At 38.4% G+C, this 13,839-nt stretch overlaps 1 protein-coding gene across 1 annotated transcript in view; it reads right to left on the bottom strand.

Annotated features, from left to right (window-relative positions):
* The window catches only part of col20a1 (collagen type XX alpha 1 chain), a 43,250-nt gene extending 29,884 nt beyond the window's left edge, over nt 1-13,366 (bottom strand). The window contains exons 1-4 of the mRNA XM_042491700.2: nt 13,191-13,366; nt 8,983-9,100; nt 5,550-5,654; nt 229-372 (exon numbers count right to left, since the gene is read on the bottom strand). Of these exons, the coding sequence (XP_042347634.1) occupies nt 229-372; nt 5,550-5,654; nt 8,983-9,091 (358 nt within the window). The 5' untranslated portion in view covers nt 9,092-9,100; nt 13,191-13,366. The remainder of the gene's footprint in view (nt 1-228; nt 373-5,549; nt 5,655-8,982; nt 9,101-13,190) is intronic.
* Nucleotides 13,367-13,839: the final 473 nt, after the last annotated feature.

Here is a 13,839-nt window from a genome sequence, read left to right as displayed (position 1 = left end):
GCATTGGGAGGTAACCTGAAATCCATAATGGAATGTAAAACCTCAAAGTGCATACATTTACCATCACTGTACACAGTAGGATTGGATTTCTGCTCTTTCAGCATATTTGCCTCAATATGCTCTTGAGGCTCATTTGCTCCTTTAGAGCTCATCTCCCTCCCTCCGTTCTCTTCTTCTCTCAGCTAGCCTTTCTAAGTTCTCCCATCCCCCTCGCTGTGTGTTTCTTACTGGTGAATCGTCGCTTTGCCAGAAGTTTTTCTGTCGTCCCATTCAGCACGAGGACTTGGAGGGCGTATTCCTGACTGGAGTCCAGTCCTGCCACCGTGGCCCTGCCCCGTGTGGTGGTCAGCATCAACTCTGGCTGTGGTACCTCTGGAAAAAAAGAGTATTTTGGTTGTTAAATGACTGCCTTGGTGCTGCATAGGATGAAATGTTCCTGACACCACCTAAGGTCTTTTTTTGGTTGCAAAAGTAATAAAAAAAGCAGTAGAGAGTCTCTATTTTAGTTTTGAGTTGAGTTGATTTAACTTTACTGGCATTAAAAGAAACTAATAAAATCCTCAGAAACTTAAAATATGATAAGGTACCCAGAACACCGTGAAATTTAATACATTTAACACATTTAAACAAAAAACAAACAAACACATAAATAACAATCTTAAAGCTCCAATAGTTTACAATTCAAGACTCAAGTAACCTAAACATCTACATAACTTTACAATACACAATTAAAAGAAAAAAAATATAGAGACCATTGTGCTTTGGGATCACACCAGCCACGATACCAAATCAGTGTGTACGGTGCAATGGAACACATGACATTTGGAGAAACAGGCGAACTGTGTCAGATTTATTTAACATGCCTCTAGATTGCACTGAATCAGTGGACGGGAATGACTGAATCTGGAATACGGTGACCTGCAACTTACACACACATCTTTAAACTCTGCCTTCATTTTGATTTCAGTTACACATCTGTAAAGTTTTGTGATTGCGTCTTGCATGGTTGTGATGCTTTTGTGTTGACAAAATCTATCCACAGACAGAGAGACATATAAATACCTGGTAAAGTATTCAAAACCTTTGGTATATCCTGCCACAATGGTGTCTTCAGGACCACATTACTCAACACACACACACACACACACACACACAAACAAACAAACAAATAAACAAACAAACAGGGTAAAAACAATACCAGCCACATGCTGCCATGTTGGCAAAGCTGGTAATCATAAGCTGAAAACAAAGGTACTGAAGGCTTAGCATTCATTCAGATGGCCTCAGGGACTCTACTTCTTTTAAATCAGTCACTGAAAAGGAGCAGCTGCGGGGTTGGTCCATTTTAATCATGTTCAGAGTTGTTTAGTAAGGCCAGACTTTATTAACTTTAGAGAGATATAAGAGGGAGTGGCCAGTTACTTTTGATGCAGTCTGAATTATTTTCTCAAATGCCTTTGTTGCATAATGTGTAGTCAGACTACCAAACCAAACAGTGATAAAGAAAGTTAGCACATTTTCAATAGCTTCCATTAAATATTAAAAATTTTCTATGTCCACACAGAAAAAAGTAGAAAATCTTTTGTGATCCTACCGATCGGGGACCTAAAACAAAAGTAGGCCATAGGATAGGAGCCAATCTCCCCTTTACTACTTCCTACCCCCCTACTTCCACACTGATTGTGATCTCAAATACACATCTGTAAAGTGTCACAACTGCATCTTGAACTGCTGCAATGCTATTGTGTTGACAAAATCCATCCATAGACAGACATAGACATACAAACAGACCGACGTATCAACACACGGCAAAATACCCAAAACAGCTTCTGGGTAGTTCCCCCTACAGTAGCACTGGTCTTCCACCAAAATTAGCACATGCACACAACTTTTAAAAAACAGGTAAACCCACTAAAATAGGCTATAGACTGCTTTCCCATTTCCAGTAGAGCAGAACTGTGTAAACAGCTCTGCAGTGGAATATGCCTTTCTGTGTTGTGTTTTTCTTTTTTTTCTTTTATTTTGGTGCATCATGTTCGACATCTCGTACAGGCCACGCAAACAGTAGAGGGCAGCATGGATAGAGGCCTGTGAAAACTTGGTGGTGGTTCCTTGTCTTTATAAATCTCTTAGTTATTTAGTCTCTCTTTAAAACTTAGTGCAGATTAATTTAGATCGATGTTTGAGTTCGTTTTGGGTGGAGACAGACGGTAATTAGTGGCAACATGTTCTCACCAGGGTTACAATTTGCATGTTCACCCAGTTGTTGTCTTTCCATCACTGCTGATTGGAGATAAAATAAGATAGATAAGATTGGCGATAAATACTCATGACTACTGCAGAGTCATTTGAATGCTGATTGTATACTTTTCCATTGCATTAAAAAGCCAAATGTTAGCAGGATTTTTGTGCAGTAAAAAATGAGGCTTAGGTATCCCTAGGACACACATTTTTCCATGACATAGACATACCACATGCACACACTCACACACAGATTTACAAGGTCAAAACAATGAGCATCAAACTCTTTCGCTGGCAATTTCAAAAGGTAGTTTCCCAGATGTCTCCCTACTGAACTCTATGAATCATCTGTTTATTTTTTTTCTAAATAAAGCTGAAGGCTATCATCGCCTGCACCCTTACAAGATCAGACACCTCTCTCCTGCTGATTCATCTAACCCAACTAATGTATCATCAGAAAATTGAAAGCTTTCAACTGAGTCAGCATGAGTAGATCACAGGAATAAGGAATAAAGCAGAGGAGAAAGGCAGCTACCCTGGCTAACAATCATACTAATTGTACATGGCTTAGAGGGTGTTTAACTGCTCACTTTCAGTCCTGCAAGCTTCCCTTTATATCACTTCATCATTTTATCCATCAACTTGTTCCCTGACATGCTCCTAATTATGCTCCATGGATTTAAGATTTGCTGATATTTTTAATATGATCATTCAAAAATACAGTACAGCTTTAGTTTTAGTTTGTCTTCTTGCTCTCATTTAATTTGTCACAATTTACATTAAAAAGTTGTCTCAACTTCATTCTTTGTGTTGTGAAAGTAAAAATATAGTAAAAGTTATCGTAACAGAACACTAAAGGTCCTGACTCACCAACCCAACAGTAGGCCGTCAATGTTGGGCCATCGGCGAGCGTCTGTCGCTGCCGGTCACTGCAGTGTGTCCTGCACCACTGGCCCTTGTTGGCACTAGTCAGCTAATTCAGCATGTTAAACTGGCAGTTTCCCTTTATGAATGGCAATTACAAACTACTGCTGTCTGCTGGTGTGGAGAGTTATAGTTATTTCCTCTCACATAGGACACGTAGAACATATGTGCTTGTTGGCTGTCTTTGCAGTGTGTTGATGTGCAACTTTTTGGACGAGACACAGGTAATGTGAGGCTACGCAGCAGGTGGCTTTTGTTCTCTGATACTGATTAGGTGTGCCTGGGCCTAAACAAATGATAAGTAATGAAGTAATGATGGCCCTCCCTCTCCAGTCCACAGTCAACTGGCCTTGGACGTCTGAGTCAGATCCTCTTCTGCAAACTATTTTCCAAGACCTTTAAGTTTCAAAGGTTGGCATGACAGCAATAAATAAGTGAACAAAAAGTCTAAATATTTGAGCATCATGCAGCAAAAATACAGCAGATCTAAGTAAAGATGCACTAAATTAAAGAGTCTCTGCAGTAATTAATATTTTACACTGTTATAGACAATATATCATGATGCACAACCTGCTCTATGTACCCTACCAGATTTTGCACACTGTTCCCAGTACTTGTTTGATGAGATTGAATGAAATCCTGATAAATCTTGACAGTGAAGTATGGAGTGCATTCTTTTTTATTTGTGAAGGTAAAATAACTCTTAAATGCAAAATGTATATAGATTTAAATACCACATGTATACTGTATATATAAATCTTAGCAGGGGAGTTTTCAGCAGCTCACTGTGTAATTCCTCCTTTTGTCTCCATCTTGTCCACAACATCTTTTTCTTTTCTATACGAATGATACACCACTTCCTCTTCTGTCCTCCAAATCGCAGATGTACATTGCAACCTTCTGCAGCTCTCTTTAATGCATTCTCCAGGACTGTATTGTCTTCCCTCTTTAATCTCATCCACACCACCTTTTCTTCCTCTTACTGCCCTCCCTCTCAAGACCCTACGCCTAAAGTCTCATGTTGGACTGAATTCTTCTCCTAAGCCCCCGTCTGTCTCTGTTTTAGACGTGCCCGGGCCTAGCTGCATGGTGTGGAATGGGAGATTAGATGGTGACAGAGAGACAATAATGTTGAGGAAGAAGTTAGAGGCGCAGGAAGAATCACATATGTGAAAGAGGAGGTGGGGAGGGGAGGTGCATTCTTATCCAAACCATCAGCTGTGAGGCAAGAGAGCTGACACATTCATGGCAGTCTGGATCACTGTGAGATAAAAGGCACCTTCACACCATATTTATGTGCTTTTTTAAACTAGAGAAGAAGGAATCAGAGGATTAGGATTTGGCAAGTCCATCTTATGATACACATCTATAAATGGAAGAAAAATATGATGACTTTCACAGTTTATCTATTTTGTAAATTCTATGCAACTAAATTACCGCCTCATAGTTGTTTGCCTCTGCAAACCAGTCAAGTTGCACTTTGTCATAATTACAATGTGAATTCTTGGCCAAAAACATGTTTATTAAGGTGACTGACTCTTGACCACCAATTCTAATAAGTTCATCGTTGAATTCAGTTAGACATTTGTGCTAGATTTGAGAAAACTCCCTTGAGGTGTTCTTGTGCCATCCTGTTCACTAGAATGAGATGTATGTATGTACGGATGCAACCCAGAAACATACCGGCCATCATTTATCAATCTAACATACAAACCAGTGCAGATCGGAGTACAGGAAGCCTGTGATAGGGTTCGCGTGTGATTCATGAAACATTCTTATCTTACCTATCACAGAGTAGGAATGACGGCTGTTGATAAATGTGGCCGCTGAATACAATGGTCATTTAAATATCCTGCCCCAGTATATACACGGACATCCCAGGTCTAATTTCACCAGCTGGTTCTATTTGGCAGCCTGCAAAGCGGCTTTAAAAGAAATCAGAAAAACGCATTATTGAAAGAAAACAGTGCTGTGGTCAACAGTGTGGCAGTGATCAATCGACCTCCAGCTTAGGTTGGAATATTTAAGTTATACATCCGTGCATCCAATTTTGTGTTTTTTACACTGCTGACTGTCTTGGCCAGGTCTCCCTTAAAAAAGAGCTTCTTCATCTCAATGGGACCAACCTGGTTAAATAAAGGTTAAATAAATAAATAAAAATAAATGATACAGTATGTCACAAACATTTTTAATTGACCCAGAATGTGGAGCACATGGCCATGCTTACTGGGGCTGCAATAAGATAGGGCCTCTCCCAAACTGCTGCCACAGGAAGCACACTGTTATCTACAACATCACTGCATGCTGCTACATTAACCCTGATTGGAATAAAAAGGGCCTAAGACAAATAATATTACCCTTAAACACAGCCAGGAAAGACTCACCTGAGATGGGTCTCACTCGGACCTTGTAGCCCTGAACGGGTCCATCAGCCTCCTTCCATTTCATCTGCAGTCTGTCCTCAGACAGGACCGTCAGCTTGAGACGACCTTGAGGTTAACAGAGACAAGGGGACAAAAAAAACATATTAACATTCATCTTGTGTGATCTGATTACATGTAAATACGTAGCACTAAATGCAAGTCTAAAGGACCACCAAGACACATTTTGACCTGATCACTAAAACCGCTCATCGAGCTGATCCGCGACGCATTCAACAGGCTTTAACAATACAGATTGCCCAACTGCCCGGGGCAAGTAAAATAGTAAATCTAGCAGCTCACTTGAGCTGATGATGAAAGTTCAGGAGAGAGCCATCTCACGTACTTCTCATCTCTCTTGAGATGCACATGTGCAGTTAGTTAGGTGGTGTTAGAGAACATAGGCAATACTTCAACTATGTATTACGCAGTTTGCCGCAAGTTTGAGAGCAAGGCAGATTGCACATACGTGCTAAAATTTGATAACCACAAATAAAAGAAAGAAAAAAGTATGGGGCAAGTATATATTGGACAAACAGATTTCTGACCCAGTTACCTGTCCATGCAAGTGGGTCAGAAAGTTTGACCATATATCTAACAGAAAAACACGTCACCAATGCAGGACATGGTGGCTGTTTTGGTAACAGTTTGCTCTTGAACTTCATCATTTTATCACTGGTTGGTTGAAGTGTTTATGACAGTCCATCGTTTTGCCCTACGAAAGGAAACCTGAGAGCGAAATCTTCAGCTGTACCGACACAACCGCTAACGTGACTAGTGAGCAACTAACAAGAGTGTGCACAGGGCCCTTTGACCGTCTAGCAAAGTGATGATGACAAAAGCTGATCACAAGTGGAGAGGCATGACAGACACAGGTGTGAGCGCCGATGTGTCTCGGCTGTCCAGTTGCGTTCAGATCACTGAAACGCATGTTAATACCAGGTGAAAACAGGCTCTAAGTGTGTTGGGGGTTTTTGTTCGGGAGAAAGAGGAGATCATGACAGTTGCGAGCTTTTCAAAGATCAAAGAAACAAGCTGTGAAACGCCCGTTTTCCAAGACGTCCTAACCCCTCTCACTTCCTTCTCACAAAATCAAATCCATCTCTTGTTTCCACTTCATCTACATAATTTCCAGCAGGGGCTTCCCAACAAGCAGCGTCTTTCATGTTTCTATCCTCTGGCCCTCCATCCATCCCTCTCTCCAGCTGCCCCCTTCATCCATCAAAGCGTGCCCTGTCCTCTCGTCTGGTATAGAAACAGGAACAGGACGCTGGTTGGGGACTGAGGGGTCAAAGGTCGTGTCAGAGGCACGGCACAGTGTTACAGTGTGTCAGGGTCTTGTATGTACTGTGTGGCAGGGTGATAGATGGAGAGGAGGATGAGGGGGGAGGAGAAAACGGAAGCAAACAAGACAGAGGAGTGTAGACATGAACAGCATGAATCACAGATCTTCATGGCTTCTCTGGACGTATGACCCTCAGCACTCAACAGATTCTTTTTTTGACCAGCATGTACGTGTGTGTGTATAATTGTGTGTGGGTGACTGTGTATTTGGGGTAGGGGGCCTCTAGAGGGTCCTCATCTTCTTGGGTGCCTGGCAGAAGATCAGATAATGTCTGATTGGGATTTAGAGAGAGACTGGGGTCAAGGTCGAACAGACCCACTAACAACAACAACTTTTCCACACAGGCGGGCAGATATGCAGACAAGCAGAGTTGCTGTTTTGTCCTCCCTAATGTGTGGGATAAGAGCAGCTGGATGTGGCCATCATTCTTTAGCTCAGCGCTGAAATAATACGCCCTTTGAGTCTCGACAATTGTTTCTTTTATTAATTGTAGTATAATGTAACCACAAAATAAATATAGAGAGGCCAGTGAAGTTTAAGGTAAAAGTGTATTTTCATGTAATTAAAAGATTAATTTCTCTCACATTTAAGTCGCAAATTAAGGTGGGTTTCCATAACCCTAAACTGCGCAAACTGAAAATGCCAATATAAAAAACAGCTAATGGAAATACATCAGTTTTGAAAAAACGAGAGTGTTGCATTTAATTTTTTTGTTAAGTGTGTGTTAAAAAAATAGCATGTTTTATTAATTAAACTACAAAATCCAATCTTCTTCATAATGAAATGGTTGCAGAGTACTAAAGCCCGTGTATCAGTATAAGTGATTGTTTCAGTGCTGTGTTAATATCTTACTGAGCACTGATGGTAACAGGCTTTGCATAATTGGCATCTATTTTCATCCAAAATTTCTGTCACTTTTGTGTGATTTTTACTCATAAAAGTATTTCAAGTCAGACTAACCAAGCTCTCCAAACTGCACAAACTTGTCATGAATTGCTCTTTTTGTGTGATGAATGGCACTTGTCCAAAAGTATCTGTGTGTTTATAAGATTTGATCATTAGGCTAATCGACCTAAAACTGGCATGTAAGGCTGCCTGTTTCATTCCCTTAGTGGGGGTGTTCTATTCCTAAAAAATGTTATGAATGAGTAAGAAGAAAATTTCACACCCACCCTGGAGTTTTAAGTCCTGCTGTCGGGAATCAGCAGACAAAAATGCATCTTTGTCAGAAGTGTCAGTAGACCCTGAACAATCTGAAAACATTAAAAGTCCAGCTGCCGACAATGTGTCATCAGAGCTGTGACGGTCACAGTTAGAGGCCAAAACAACTCTTTGTTAAACAAAGGGCTCCATGACTAATTGGGAGACGTTCAGAGAATGTGAAATATGCCAATAAAAATCTTCTTTATGGCAAAATAGTACAAGCAACTCTAGTGCGATGTTAAAGTGTCAACAACATAACAGATGAAATAGTAGAAAAAACATTATCTATAAACTGTTACAAATGTCAGAAATACACCATAACAATTCATGTGTTAAAATAGGCTACATAAATGTGTTGACTTGCTCACAATGTATTTATGACATTATTTATGTTAATGTCACTGGTTGTATGTTTTTATGTTTGTTTGTTTGTTTCAGGATCAGGTAGCTAATAAGCTAGCATTTATAGAAGTTTGTTGACTAACAGAAAGAATAAAGCTTTTTTTTTTTAACAAACATTACTGCTTATTGTAAAGATTTATATCTTTTGGGATATGGCTAATTTGTCCCAAAAGATAAGCAATCTAATACAGTGGCATAGGGCAGATTTATACCATAGAAGACAAAAATAAATGACATAAAGTAATTGCTCTATGTCACTACTATCATTTAAGCCATTATAGCCAAATGTAGGTAGCACTTAAAAATATATATAAACCACCAACTAACGTTACAACAACACATAACAGATGTTTATAAAGATCATACCATCATCTCTAGCTGTGCATGTGATATACTCTCCTGTTAATATTCATCAAATGGTTGTAATGCTCATGAAAGACATCCTACCTTGACCATGGACCCCTGAGGACAGCAGCAGGAAGACACTGAGCAGGAAACACAGCATTCGCCAGAAAGATGATGATGATGATGAAGAAACAAGGAGGTGAGGAGACATGAGTGGAGCCTGCAAACATGAAAAAATGCTATGAATATTTCATACTATTCATTTATATTTATTTTCATTTTTACTGCATATAAGTACACATACAGTAGTCTATTTACTTAGTTGGAGCCGTGATCTGCATTGAATAGCTCAAATGTTTAGTAAAAGCAAACCAATAAAAAATTTTAAAAAACAACTAGGCAGCCCAGCTTGCAGCAATATTCACAATATTCTGATATTTTATAAACCTAATGATTAATCCAGATAGTATTAACAGATGAATCAGTTATTAAAATGAAATACTCCGACATGAAACATTTCCGTAAACACTTGCAGGGTTTTGAATAGGGTTCATGCCAATATAAAAGAAAAACAAGAAAACAAACAAAAGCCCAAAACCTGTCTTTTTTTTCTTTTTTTAACCTGTCATCTTTTCCCATGGGAACTCTTTTATGGCTGAGTCAGACTACAGGTGCTTCAGCACTCGTCCCCATTAAAGACCTTATACTTCACACAGCTAATGACACACACAAGTCTGTAATATTAACAAACACACAGCACTTTTAGAGGCCATAAAACTAAAACACCTCTGTCTGAGAGCTTCAACATTTAACACGACCAACACTAAATGTGTCAACTGTAATGCACACACTACATAATTACAATTGTTTAGAGCCATCAGAACTATCTACAAGACAAATTACATGTAATGTTTAAATGACCAACTCATTTCTATATTTGACAGGCCTGACTTCACCAAAATAAAGTTAAATGTTGTGTATCATTATTTTTAAAATAAACTGTAAAACTGCAGGAAATTATTTGAAGTTGTGTGGGCAAATGCTCTTTAGAAAACAAAGGCATTTGTTCTTTGTGAATAACAACATTGTTCAACAAAATGCAGTCTGAAAAAAGCTACAGTTATCAGAAAGAGATTTATTGCCAAGTAAGTTTGGACTAACAAGAAATTTGCATTAGTTTGTGGTGCAAACACTAAACATATAATAAACACATTATGAGGAATAAAAACAATAACAATAATATATTTTTTAAATAAGGCAAAGTACTGCAACAATCAAGAACTTCAATATAAAATAGAAAAATTTGCAATAAAAATATGGTAAAAAAAAAAAAAGTAAGATAACTTGACAAATATGTACAATATAGCTATTTCAGAACAAGAAAGCTGTGCAGTTTTGCGCAGATATGTGCAAAAATGTTTGACAGGGAATGTGCAAAAGTTCACAGTAGAGCAACTATGCAGCGTGCAAAGATATTTTATTTATTTCATCAAACTTCACAGGCCTGTGACAAGTGTTTAGAACAAATTCAATAATCCATGATTTGTTCTAGGAGAGGTTAGTATTAAATCATTAAAGTGAGAAGTAAGGGCAGATGAGGATAAATACAAACATGAAAAACACTGTGTAACACTCAACAGCTTTACTGACAATGTGAAGCGTTACCTTAAGAATTTAAATGTGAAGGTTTTAGGCTTGTTAAAGCTCCCTCATGTCATGTCACCATGAAAAACAATTTCTACATACGCTGGTAGTTAAGTGTGAATGTTTAAAAGACAGCATTAAATATGTCCTGTCATTCAAATGTTGGACGTTACAGAAGCGTAATGCAATCACTTGGGGAAAAACAGTTCGGCTCAGTTTTTCTGACTTGCCAAGATTATTAACTCAGAATGCTGAAACTCAGAAAGTTTTAATGGGAGAAAATATTTGCTGTTTTTTTAATCAACAAGAAGAGAATTTTCAAGAGTATTATCCTCTTGATTCAGAAAAATAAGATCCATTTTTTTTTTCAACTCTCTCATTATTTTAAGATAATGATCCAGTTAATGCAGAAAACTAAAAACATGTTATTCTTTTTTTATTCTAATGTTGAATTTGTTGGAAAAGTTGATAATTCACCTTCGAAGCAGGACATTTGAAGGGCATGGGCATGTTTTTTGTTTGTTTCCATTAATTTGTATGTTTCCAAGTCTTTTTGTTGTTTCCATTGAGGACCACTTTGGGAATAAGTGGGGTTTTGTATACTTTTAAATGCTATGATAGCAAATGTCATGATAGTTTTTGTGCTTAAGTTGTTGTGCTTATAGATTTCTAATTAAAAAAAATAATTTAAAAAGTCATAATTGATGATTATCTTGTTAATTCAGAAAAGCAAGAGCATTTTTTAAAATGAAAACTACTTTCACAATTTTGAGATGATATTCTTGTTAATTAAGAAAAAGTCGAAAAAAATTCTCACGTGAATGCTTTATGCCTCCATAGGATGTTGAGTCTTTCAAAAAATGCATGTCTTCCAGACAGAGCCTTTGTTTGATTTATTTGCTTTAAATTATATTTTTATGAGTTACTGTCTGAACCTTCAACTTATATTTTAGACCTCATTACTAGACAGACCACCACTGAAGCGGGTTTAAGAGAAACTTCCATTCTGCTTGAAGGCTTTTCAGACCACCTGATATCATCATGTGCAGTATGTGACGTGACTGTAGAGCTCTTTTCGTACGTTTTTTTCACATGTTTCACATGTACCTGCATGCCTGAATGTTGCCATGTTTGAGTTAAAACTGTACTTGAGCTGTCTCTACCTGTCTGTCAGACAGAGAGGGGGAAAGACTGCTATTGTTATGCAATATGTAACAATGCATCTACTTACAGTGGAGCAACTTGCCAGGAGGAATGTTACCCCCCTTTTCAATTTCTGGATGCATGCAATTAAGTTACATTAGTCACATAAATCAGGACAACGGCACTTAATTTTGGACTTGACTTCCTTTGCCAGTTTTACCACCACTTATATTTTAAGTCCCCTCGGCGTGGTGGAGGGGACCTTTGTAGATCCGATTGTATTGCACTTCTAACGCTTGCAGATGGGTCCATGGAATGACCATATCTAATAGGAAAGAAGTTGTATTTGTTGTTTAACTCAATGTTGGTGTGGATACTTGAAATAATTAAAGTGGTCTCAAGTCAATGTCATTATTCATTTATTGGTGCACTTATTGCTGTTGGAGTGACCTCATCAGGGAAAAAATTACACAACCACAAAACAACCTGAACTCCCATGAACCTTGTCAGCACCTAGTTGACCTGAAGTGGGACTTCAGATGAACTTCAGATATCAGATTTCAATTTGAGCTAAATAATGTCATAATCCTGACTGTCTGGGATGAATCGGTTGTAAACACAGCTGATAACAGCATGTCCTATTGTTTCTTTAAATGAAGAGGCTTAACCCTTTCAACCCCCTATGGCCATCAGTTTTCTTGTGCTGCCCTAAGACACCTTTGACAAGCTTTTTAACCCTTTGAAATGACAAACTTGGCAAGAAATGCCCCACAAATTGCAAGAATATAGTCAAAGGGGATGAAGAAAATGATCTGAAAATGAACTGGAAATTAGTTTCAAATGACAGTTATTACAAAATTATCAAAAACTACAGAAAATGTCCAGACTATATATTTTTAATCATCATAATCATATCTTTAAAACTGAAACAGAAAAAAAATCTGCACTTATTGCATAGTTGTCATTTTCCTGTTTGTTTTGTTTACTTTTCTATCTTTGCTTACTGTCATGTGATTTTCTTGCAACTTTTCACTAATTTCTTGCCATTTTTCCGGCCGTGTGATGTTAGGCTGCTCACTGCCTTCTTCCCATGTTCTTGAAAGAAATATGTACAATATGGAGTAGTATGAAAATGATGTTTTGCAGACACCTGCCACTAAGTGGAAAACCATTAGATGTAGCGAGTTTGAATGACACAACAATAAGCTTAGCGCATTAGCTAGCTTACAATGTTAGCTAACTGCAATGAGCATAAAGCAAACATATTTTATTTGTAATAAAATATTGATTTTTTTTTTTCATTTTTAGATATATATCGAAAATAGGTAGCAAATAAGCTGTGTCCTTTCCTTAGGTATGCTACTTTAAAACAGTTTCGAACAATAGACGGACAAAAGCTGGATATTAAGGTTTTCACGTTAGCCCATTTCAGTCTTTTACCTGCGGACCAACGACAGAAGCTATGCTAAACCATAGTGAAACAACTTTGTGTCGCTGTGTTGAGGAGCCAGGTGAGCTCTTACCTGGCTGCTGGGTGAGTCCACGCTATTCCTTCAGACAGACTCGCACTGCATTCCAGAGCAGGGATGTCAACAAGCGCCAGTTCCGCTGAACTGTGGAGCTGCTCCCTGCATCAGGTTGTATCTCAACTCCTCCGGGTGAAACCCGAGAAGCAGCGCCCTCCTGCCGCTCCAGCAGGGGCGTGGCGCTCCGGAGGGGCGATATAACAGCGAACAGCGGTGCTGGATGTTAACAAACCCCGCCACACCTGCTCACAGTAAGCTGTAGCTGCGCCGTGCCATGTAGGGACTGTTCTTTATTTATCAGAGGAGAGAGTAGCTGGGGTGCGACTTTTTTTTTCTTTCTTTTTTTGACCCTCCCTGAAGCTACAAATACTTTTTTGAGCATCCCTCCCTCTGCTATAAATTAGTTAATAGATTTTTAAAACTAAGGCCCTTGATGTTTGTTCATATTGGTTCATCTCTACATATGTTTTGTAATTTTTAATCTTGTTTACGTTTTCCATTACCTGACAAAGGAAAAATAACCAAAAACTTGAAAAGAGCCTCAGTTTTTCACTCTTGTGGTGCATGCTGGTTTGTTAATACAACCATTTAATTAAGGCTAAATTTTAAATTAGAGTAGAAAAAAGTGATTTTAATTACTGTTTTG

This window comes from Plectropomus leopardus, chromosome 9 (genome assembly GCF_026936395.1).
Source record: "Plectropomus leopardus strain MGB_pleo_1.0 chromosome 9, ASM2693639v1, whole genome shotgun sequence".
NCBI lineage: Eukaryota > Metazoa > Chordata > Actinopteri > Perciformes > Serranidae > Plectropomus > Plectropomus leopardus.
This window is presented reverse-complemented; position numbering and strand designations above follow the sequence as displayed.